Raw genomic sequence first — 10,979 nt, 5'->3', positions numbered from 1 at the left:
TATAACACAAACTTTTTTTTTTTTTGGTTTTTATACATTTTATAATTTTCATAAAATTATGGTATAAAATGAACTGAATTAGAAATCAGGAATTAGAAATGTATTTTTAAAGTTGTTAACCCTACAAGTGAGAATATTCGGCATCATCATCATTTGCATACTGAATTGTAATTGGTCTTTATCACAGCTCTTGTTTACAAGCTTCTTCCTCGCTCTTTGTTTGTATACAGCTATTCAAACTTCCATTTTAACATAAAGACTGCAGTTTTGTCTGCATTGCAAAAACTGGTATTCCAATCAGGAAATACAAAACTACTAGCCTTTGGCTGAGAGTCACTCCCTAAACTTCACTATAACTCGGGACTCCACCCTGATTTAGATACGACAGGTGTGTGCACAGGTGTGTTTTGAGGTGGACTAGTTAACTGGTGCCGAGCGGACAGCAACCTTTTTTTTTATTACTGAATTATCTTCACTTTTATATCAAAGTTTTTTGTAGGAGACTCAAAAATGAATGCGACTGAATTTCAGCTGTCTCTGGCTGAGTATGATTTCGAGCGTCACTTTGATGAGAGGTTCGCCATCGAGTGGATGCAGGGCAACTGGTAAGAACTGTATTTGATTGAATTAGACATTATTTTGTATTAATACACTTGCTGCCAGTGCTTGGAAGTCCAGTATAATAAATTTTCTGGTGTTATGTTTTGTCTTTTAGGAAAAAGTCTTTTTTGTTTGGTGCTGTGTATGTAGTGCTGGTATTTGGTGGGCAGCACTTCATGAAGGAAAGACAAAGACTTGACCTGCGTAGAGTGTTAATACTGTGGTCCCTCAGTTTGGCCATCTTTAGGTAAGTAAAATCTAATGTTCAGTTTATAGAGCATCAGAATCACCCCCTTAAGGTTCTTTTATTTGTAAACCCAAACATTTACAACCTAAATGGGGACATTGTATAGACTTATAGTTAAAAATACTATGACCTAAATCATTTTTACAGTTGCTAAAAAAACTTTTTAAACCGTTTTACACATGAAGATGCTCACAAAGGAGGTTTTATCAGATTTAGCCCACTTCTGGATACATATTTGTTCCCCCACATATGGTTATACATAAGGGTTATAATAGTTACCTAAAACAATAGAAACAACATTCTTGTCACTTAAAATAAGTTAAATCAGATCAAATATATATAAAAACATTAAACTTTGTGCCCAAAGCAGTATTTCTCTACTTAATTTTCTCTTAATGAGACTGACTGATAGACTTCCATTTTTCCATACAGTTACAATACTTAAAAATTGAAAACAAGTTCATGATCGAAGTGGCATATTGAAAACCTAAATCAGTGGTTCCCAACCATGTTCCTGGAGGCCCCCCATCACTGCATGTTTTCCATGTCCCCTTAATCAAACACACCTGATTCAAATCATCAGCTCATTAGTAGAGACTCCAAGACCTGAACTGGGTGTTTCAGACAAAGGAGAGATGCAAAATGTGCAGTGTTGGTTGGGAACCACTGACCTAAATGACTTGCTAATTCTTATGATGCTCCTTTGCGTCTTGCAGTGTCATGGAGGTTTCACACCACCTTGTAGTTTTACTTTGCTGTTGGTGTTAGATTACATAATTTGGGTTGTACCAACAGGAAACAATATCTATTGTTAAATGCAGACATGATGTTTGAAACCTAAGCGTGCCAATGACATGTTTGTGAGATTTACCACTTCATGTGGTTTTTAAATCTCAGGTGGCTATTGTTTCAAGTTGGTTTTGGTTTCATTTGGGTGGGGGAAGGTGTTTTAATCTCAAAAGAGTACGGAGATGACAGCAATCACAAAGTAACTGTTTGCATGCTAGTTAAAAGAACAATGGAATATTGTGATTGGATGGCAGCAGTGACCTCTGATCACATGCTCTTTAGATCTCCTATGGCAACTGGACTTTCAACACTTAATGTTTTGATATTGATTTGTGTAACACAGAAACTGCTAGCTACCATAGCAGTGTTTGTCTAACGTGCCCAACATACAAGTCGTTTTTTTTTTTTTTTTCTCTCCCAACTCCAGAGTTCATTAGAGGCCTGAACTGTTGAGCATGAATTTGATTAAGTTTTACAGCCATTACAGACCTTATTCATATACAAATCATGCCTTTTGTCTTTCAGTATCATTGGAGCAGTGAGAACTGGGTGCTTCATGTTGTACGTTCTCAGAACCAGTGGCTTTAAACAGTCTGTTTGTGATCAGAGCTTCTACTATGGGCCAATAAGCAAGTTCTGGGCTTGTGCCTTTGTGCTGAGCAAGGCCCCAGAGCTAGGTGAGCCTTTTCTCATTCATTTATTTTGGGATAAATGACCATTGTGTCATTTACTCACCCTCATGTTGTTCCAAACCTGTATGACGTTCTTTTGTGTAACAAAAAGGAAGATATTTTGAATGTTATAATGCAAGTCAGTGGAGTTCAAAACAATGCTGGACCTGACTTTTATTGTAAGGACCAAAAAAAACTTTGACCCATTTTGTTGCTAAATGTTGACACAATTTTCATTTTTAGGTTTATCATGTCTTTGTAATTTTGCCAAATAATTTTGAACATGTATTCTAACCGTTTTACACACGTCCTCACTTTATCAGGGGACACCATGTTCATCGTCTTGCGCAAGCAGCGGCTGATCTTCCTGCACTGGTATCATCACATTACCGTGCTGGTGTACTCCTGGTATTCCTACAAAGACCAGGTCGCTGGTGGTGGCTGGTTCATGACCATGAATTACACCGTGCATGCGCTCATGTACAGCTACTACACAGCTCGAGCTGCTGGAGTGCGTGTGCCGAAACCCTGTGCCATCATCATCACTTCCTCTCAGATTGCTCAGATGGCAATGGGGCTGGCAGTAAGTGCGCTAGTGTACCAATGGATGCAGGATGGGGATTGCCCTTCTTACATAGATAACATAGTGTGGGCTTCACTCATGTATCTCAGCTATCTGCTCCTCTTCTCCTCTTTCTTTTATCAGTCTTACATGAAGGGTTCAAAACGAGCCACAAGCATCAAAAACGAGTGATGCATAGCTCTGAGGTTTGAATACAAGATTTTATTTCTGAGGTTTACCTTGTTAAAATTAATATTTATTTCATGATTTAAGGCAAGGTAAACAATGAAGATGTTTGTATGCTTTTAAAAAACAAAACAAAAAAAAACAACAACAGCCAGACAGTAATAGCTATGTTTCAGGGCTGTTATCTGTTCATTATTTTCTCGTCTGTATTAGCTGAGCAAAGCTTGCTTTTGCTGTTGTGTTTTTGTGCTGTTGAGAACTTAAATGGTTTTGGCATTTCTGGAGGGTGATTTAAATCCTGTGGGTCCTGTGTGTCAAACCCCCTGTCTTACAGGCCACAGTTTCTAATCTTCAAAAGTCCATGTTTGTTTACTCTTTGGAGACTTGATACCATGTCCTGAACCCAGCTGAAACATGTGGTGTATGTTGAAGCATGTGCCAAGATCCTTGTAATCTGTGCACACAGTCAAAGAACAAGTGAGCGATTTGCAAGATTCCTAATGTAAATGTACAACTTCACATATTTCATTTGGCCACCCTTTCTAAATTCTATCCATGCTCTCCTGGGCGTGAGGTGTTGCGTACTAGTTCAGTGTTTCCACCTCATGATGTCACAGAAACCTGAATCATCTGTGCTGACTGGTTGGACAGGTACCCAGCCATTTAAACTGGGCATTTTTGGCTGGATTTCTCTGAAAGGACGACACCCATGTTCTCGCTCTCATTCTGTGCATGTTTATGTTATGAGTTCACTGCAGCTCTCATTCACTGAAGTTACAGTAAAACCAGAACGATTGATATTAGACTTTCACGTTTGTGCTTCACAGAACCGTTAACTGTCCCTATAATGGTGTTTGTTACTTGAGTCATTAATTAAAATGCACAGTTTTTTTTTTTTATATATTTATCTTGTATATCTCAGTCACATTTGGGACAATTATTTAATGGTTGTGGGGGTATTTATTTTTCCACTGAAACTACAGTGATAAGGTTTACATCTAAATGGTTTTTTTAAAAGATATTGTTTTATGTGATAGTAGAGAACAATCCTTTGAGAATATTCAGTGGAATTATGCACTTTAACATAGTATCATCTGAAATGTTGCTGCTACTGTCCAAGGTATTTTTTTTTTTTTTTTTGGTCTGTCCTCTGGTCTCCTGTCTGTTCCTGTTCAAGACTGTGAAAGACTTTGTCTACCTTTGTATTTCTATTTAAAGGACATTTTGATCATTAAAAGATTTTATGACTTTGTCTTAAAATATGTTGGAGATGACGGCCACATAATTACTTAGTTGAATTAGGAACAACAAAGTTGAATGTAGTGGCACTAACCTACATTACAAGGCATAGTTAACTTTGTATTTTAAAGTAAAATGTAATAAAGGTGCCAAATGTAAATATTTATCTTTCCTACCTGATCTGATATTAAGTAATTGCGATTGTGTAAATATTTTTGTCATTAAATAAATCTGTTTCTACAAGTTTTTGTTTTGTCTTTTCATAGACCGATGGAGTTAGCTGACCGGTTTTCTGAGCTAAGCTGGCATATTTTATGCATTGACATACTTTTGTTGTTATGAGGAAGTTTACATATTTCATGCTCTGTGAGGAATGTAAACCTAGATGCACGCTGATGTTTCTTTCAATCTCAGTTGTTTTTTTGTTTATTTCTCCGACGGTAGAAAAGATATAGCAGCTGGATATGATGCTGCCTCTTCAGAAGTTATTTTTTTATCACATTATTTAGTCTCTGAAGTTTTAATATTCAGTAACTATAGTGACAAAAATACTCTCTGCAAATGTTCTGGGCCAGTTTTTTTCCATTAGCAGACAAAAATGTGGTTAGGCACTTAACAGCCGTATTTTTCATGACTAGCCAGTCAGTAACTTGCCATTTTAGGTGACACTTCTTATCGCCCTGCTGGAGCCATAATGATTTTCTTGAGGGAACAGCAGCGGAGATACTGTTAAATTGAGAACCTATTAACTCTTCAGTGCCTGGTTCTTCCCTAACACACCACACACATGTATGGCCAGCATTGTTTATTGCTTTTGCCACTTGCATGCTCATTGCTCACTTAATGATATGGGAACAGAGTGCTGCAGTGATGGTGTATTTTTGGAGACCAAGCAGGGGTGCGTTTGCCAGAAGCAACTATAGTCGCAAGTTCCGTCATTACCAATAGAGTTAAATGGAATTAACAATAGTTAGCTAACAATGCTTTTGGGAAATGCACCCCAGGACGTTAGCAATTCCCTGGTTCCTCTGACAGAAACCCCAGGATTTTTTTCTTGGATTTTGTATTTCAAAAAATAAGCTCTGCCAACCAAAGTATGATTCTTTCACGTTTTGTTCATTATGACAATTTACACAAATGAACACATCTTTTATTATTATTTTGAAGCCTAAATACAATCACCAGAAGTAAAAAGCTAAACATAAATGACCTACATCACAGTTGCATGACTGCAACGTCACCACCATTATAAAAGCTTATAATACTATATAAAACGGGGGATCACTGATGTATTTTTATGTCACAAAATAAATAAAACATGAAAATATATTGAGCTTGTTTTTAACCCACAGACCAGTCATTTGGCCAAAAACCCTGTAAAAAGCCCATGACTTCAAGACGATGGAACCGGAAGTGCTAAAACTCATTTCCACGTTTTGGACTACAAAAACTTGTCATACCTGCACTCACTGTACATGTTCACTTGATGTTATTTAGTCTATTTAGTTACATCAGAGGTAAAATGTTTCTTTTTTCGAGAGACCCTTTTACCTTTACAGGTAAAAAGTCAGTAATTATTTTATTCCCTTAAATCATCTGCTAGAAACTGCGGTGAAAAATGTCATCCGTAATGTTTGAATGCATCTGATTGTAGAACTGTGTATGAGAGAAAAATCGTGCCACAGCAGTAATGCTATTAAAGCTCAATGCTACCACCTACTGTTCTACCTTTAGAACAGCAAGACTATGGAGTTTATATAAGGACAAAAAGGTAAAATTTAAATATGGAAATAAAGACACAGGTGGAAAAAATAAAAGTACTTTTATAAATCTGCTCATACACTTTTATTAAAATAAAGGTTCCAAAAAAGTGTTTTAGCAGCAATACCATAGAAGAAACATTTTGGGCTCCCCAAAAAACCTTTTGGTGAAAAGTTCTTAAAAGAGACATTTTTTTGGAACCATAGATGGAACCATAGATGCCAATTAAGAACCTTTGTATATAGTGTGTACAAAAGTTGCCAGGTAATTATACACAAAACAAATAAACGAAAACTCTCAGATTCACACATTTATCTTAGAATAACATAAGTTGATTGGATTTAGACTGCAGCAGAATGCAGTATCAGCTAAGAGGGTGTGTTTGATTAATGGGGGGATGCAATGCTCTACGTTTTGTTTTCTGATAAAGGAGAAAAAAAACAACAACTGCAGAAAACTTCATTGATAAATTCAATGCACTCTTGCCAAACTATTTTTCCTGCATCTTTTACATAAAAAAATTAATATAGTATCCATTATTGAATAATCTAAGAATACAAAAAAAAGATCAAATTAACCTGGACTTCATCAAAAGCAGTTCAAACATCACTTAACATCACTATTATATTTCGTATTGGGTTGAAATGTCCAGTTGGGTTGTAGGGTTCAGTTTGCTTTAGTCTGGCTTAATGCAGCAGCGCATCTAAACAGCTCATCTGCATTGACAAGCTTGGCAGCCACCTTGACTTTGAAACGACTGTTTATCCCCTGGACATCTGGATCCTCTGGAGCAGAGAGAGGGAGTGACAATACTCACACATGCAAACTGTCCTATTAATCATTCTACAAATCGCTCTCCTTGTTTAACTTGCCTTCCAAACATGTTTCTTTTATGTTCCTTTTGAAAAGAGATCATACGACACAAAGAGATATCCATTCACAGCCTTTTGGTTGAACTTAGGTTAAGCATATTTTTAATTTCAATATAAGTTAATATTTTATCGAGTCTATTGTTTTATTGACTACAATGATTGAAAGGAGAATTACAGGAAAAGACACCATCCATTTACACACTTTTCCAATAAGTGTAATTCTATACAATATGTTTGATTAACATGCCAAAACAATCCTTCTGCATTAGCATACAGTCTGTTTATTTTTAGCTTAAGTACATAAAAATATAAAATAAAATATAAAGATAGTTTTGAAACGAAAAAAATTAACATTTAATTTCATTATCAGATATTTTTGATCACTTACATGATAGAAATATCATAATTATAAAGTTGAAGACCAAATGTTTCTCTCAAAGCTTTTAAATGTTCTATAGTGCTGGCCTTCAAAGAGTGTCCCTCATGTCATTCCCATTTCATACATATAAGCACTTCTAAATGGGGGAGGTGTGGGTGAAAGGGGGGTCATGGGATAGGGACTAGAGGGCACAGGTATAAAAAGGTGCTGCAGAGAGGTCAGAAATCATATCCCCCAGGGAGCATCAAGCACGACAGACCTTCACTGGCAGCCTGAGAGTCCTATAACCCCTTTGGCCTCCAGGATTCCTTCAGTGAAGACACAACATGTGGAGAGACAATAGTACTGGTAAGCATTACTGAATGGTGAACATTTTGTTGCATATGTTTTAGTATGCAAGATCTCATAAGAAAAAGGTTGTTTTCCAAGCTTCTCCATCTCAAACCAAACGTCAGGCACTTTTACAGTTTTTCTGCTGCATATATTATTATTGTGGAGAAGTATTCATTCATTGAATTGGTGTTGTGTTTCTAATGCATATTAAGTTTGTGCAGTTTAGTTTGCACTAAACTGAAAGATGACAATTATGAGAACATTATAAACAAAAATATGTTAAGCTTCACACTTATTTTTTATCTTCTCTTTTCAGATGCATCTGCTAAAATATCTGGAAGCAGTACTGTATCAAGAAGTGCAAGTCGCAGGAAAAGAACAAGTTTCTCAAAGGAACATGTTGAGCTTCTCCGTGCCACATTTGAGACAGACCCTTACCCAGGAATCAGCCTCAGAGAGAGTCTCTCCCAAACTACAGGACTGCCAGAGTCTCGCATACAGGTGGGCTGCGTTACGTATAAAAACACACTCAGCTGAGTAGAATTTAAAGGGATATTTCACCAATTTTTTTTTTTTTATTCTGTCATCATTTACTCATCTTCAAGAAGTTCCAAACCTGTATGACTTGCTTTCTGTGGAGCATAAAATAATATATTTTCAAAAATATTTTTATCCATATAATGAAAGTCAGTGGTGTCATTATGCAGAGGAGAATTCTTTTAATTTTTCCTTTTGTGTTCCACAGATGAAATAAATTCATACAGGTTTGAAAAATAACAGTATTTTTTTGTTTGTTGTTTAATTTATTTTATTAACTATGTAAATAAAGAAACAACCTCTCTTTCTCCTTGTTGGTATCTCTTATGCATTTACAAAATCAGCAGATACACATAAAAACAGGTAAAATGATATGCTAATAAGGCCTTATGTGAAAACATACTGTTTGCTGTCACTGATAGCACTGTCAATATCTGAGATGTTGTAAGCGCCTTTGGGTTTATCTGCTGTTTAGTTTAGAAACTGTACAGCCTGCAAACAATAGACATACCAGTCCCAGATAACCATCCTGACTATATGCCACTGTTGCTGGATGTCATCTCACAATGATTAACCTGAATCTTTTGACAGGAAAGCTCTTATCTGTATGGACTAGATGGTGGAGTATAATCTACTGTATTCTTATGAGTCTGACTCTCTTTATCTTGGTGTCTCTGCTCACAATAGGTATGGTTCCAGAATAGGAGAGCTCGCACGCTGAAATGCAAGGGTGGAAAGAAATCGTTGTGGCTATCCGAATCACCATATAGTGCAATGCAGAATTCGCCAGTTCAGCTACAGTCTTCTAACAGCAACAACAGTGAGTCTGGTGCTGTTACTGGGTCTTTATGCACTCCACCACCTGCGTACGCTGATCATATTAAGGAAGAAATGGAAAGGGATGGACTTTATGGATGTGACACTCCATCTTCCATGTCTGTCTGTGATGATTCTGGCTACTGCACCCCTTCATACGGACACCATCATCATGCCAGAGCCATGAACGCTCACTGCAGCCCATCTCTACTAAGCCCAGAGCAACAGATGCCTCCTAACTGGGCTGCAAGGTATGACAGGAGGTCACCTATGAGCTCCATGTGGAGTCCCTATCATCTTGATGCCTATGGCTATAATCCCAGCTCCATCCATGGCTTCTTTTACTCTCCATCTGAAAAACCCAACAGCCTTCAGCCGCTGACCCCTGTTACACCAGACGTGGGCTGCTGGGAGGGTGGTTTGGAGGGCACTCCTCCAGCTTCCAGCTCTTTTTGTGTAGACAAGCCAGAAGTTCAGAGGATGGAGGGCCAACAGGAAAGTGGGATTCACCATGGGCCTCTGCCTGAGCTGCCAGCCTTGTCCCTACAGGAGATCCTGGGAGAGCTGCAAGGAGACTGGTGGCAGAGTGAAGGAATAAATAGCCACTCTTCTGAGGGCAACCATGTGTATGGCTGAATTTTGCTGTATGCAATCTATTTATGAATATTTATTCAGTGTATGTGTATTGACTAAAGACATGGCCAAACAATAAATTATTATTTATCTGATCTGAAAGTAACAACATGAGAGATTTCAGATGTTTTCAGATTAATTTAATGAGCTTCGATCTTATTTATCTTCATTTTTGTTATTTATTTAATGATCATTGTAAAAGTATAATCATGCGGATGTGTGCATATTGTTTACAGACATCTTTTCTGACTTCATTTAATTGCTGCACTTGCATTTAAATAAAATGTTTTTCTCTATATGTTCTCTCAAATGTCAGAATTTTGTGAGTGACGTGACGTGACATACAGCCAAGTATGGTGACCCATATTCTGAACTCGTGCTCTGCATTTAACCCATCCAAGTGCGGATGATTTATAAAACACAAAAAAGCAAAATAAATAAGCTTTCAGTTGATGTCTGGCTTGTTAGGATAGGACAATATTTGACCGGTGCCTTGCTCAAGGGCACCTCAGTCGTGGTATTGCCGCCCGAGACTCACACCCCACAACCTTATGGTTAGGAGTCAAACTGTCTAACCACTAGGCCATGACTTCCCCATGACTTCCCTTTGTGCAACATATGTTGCTATGGTTATTTCTGTGTTTAACTTGAATGGATGACCTCCATGCCGGAAAACACTGATAATCATCAAACTAGATTCTGAGTAATGTTGTACAACACAAAGTTTCTGTCATCCATGAGATGAAATATTTCTGCTTGATACAATTGTTTTTCTGTTCTGAATCAAATGTTTAAACTACCATTCAAGAGACTGGGATTGGTAAGATTTTTTATTTATTGATTTGATCAAAAATACACTAAATATTATTTTTTACATATTATTATTATTATTTAAAAAATCTTAAAATGTAATATTGAATTTTTATAATATTGAATTTTTGTAATCTGAATTTTCAGCATCATTAGTCCAGTCTTTAGTGTCATATGATCCTTCAGAAATCATTCTAATATGCTGATTTGCTGCTCAAGAAACATTTATATTATTATCAATGTTGAAAACAATTGTGCTGCTAAATATTTTTCTGGAAGCGGTTGCATTTTTAAAAATCATTCTTTGATGAATAGAAAGTTTAGGATTTATTTGAAATAGAAACATTTGTAGCAACATAAAAGTCTTTACTATAACTTTTGATCAAATTAATGTGTGCCTGTAGAATAAAATAATAAATTTCTTATAAAAAAGAAAGAAAGTTCTTAATTGTATCAATGGTCTGTGCTTCCACCTACTGTCTTCACTGTCATTTTCTGTCAGGATATTATCCATTCATTTTATGGACACTTCTGTTACCATAAA

General features: G+C 36.7%; 2 protein-coding genes across 3 annotated transcripts; both read left to right on the top strand.

Annotated features, from left to right (window-relative positions):
• The first annotated feature begins 343 nt into the window (after positions 1–343).
• On the top strand, positions 344–3,186 carry LOC109065952 (elongation of very long chain fatty acids protein 6-like). 2 transcript variants are annotated; one of them, XM_042768828.1, is made up of 5 exons: positions 344–400; positions 490–605; positions 716–847; positions 2,162–2,313; positions 2,631–3,186. In XM_042768828.1, exons 2-5 carry the CDS (start codon positions 511–513, stop codon positions 3,059–3,061), a joined length of 810 nt encoding a protein of 269 aa, XP_042624762.1. In that variant the 5' UTR covers positions 344–400; positions 490–510; the 3' UTR covers positions 3,062–3,186. The 2 variants fall into 2 exon arrangements, with proteins under 2 accessions (XP_042624762.1, XP_042624763.1); XM_042768829.1 differs by having other exon boundaries at positions 364–388.
• A 4,333-nt stretch (positions 3,187–7,519) lies between these two features.
• On the top strand, positions 7,520–9,922 carry LOC122147212 (paired box protein Pax-6-like). Its single transcript, XM_042768827.1, has 3 exons — positions 7,520–7,654; positions 7,956–8,140; positions 8,864–9,922. The coding sequence occupies exons 1-3, from the start codon at positions 7,633–7,635 to the stop codon at positions 9,626–9,628; spliced, it is 972 nt and encodes a 323-aa protein (XP_042624761.1). The 5' UTR covers positions 7,520–7,632; the 3' UTR covers positions 9,629–9,922.
• Positions 9,923–10,979: the final 1,057 nt, after the last annotated feature.

Source organism: Cyprinus carpio, chromosome A13 (genome assembly GCF_018340385.1).
Source record: "Cyprinus carpio isolate SPL01 chromosome A13, ASM1834038v1, whole genome shotgun sequence".
NCBI classification, from domain to species: domain Eukaryota; kingdom Metazoa; phylum Chordata; class Actinopteri; order Cypriniformes; family Cyprinidae; genus Cyprinus; species Cyprinus carpio.
The sequence above is the reverse complement of the archived record's forward strand: the minus strand, read 5'-3'. Positions and strand labels throughout refer to the sequence as shown.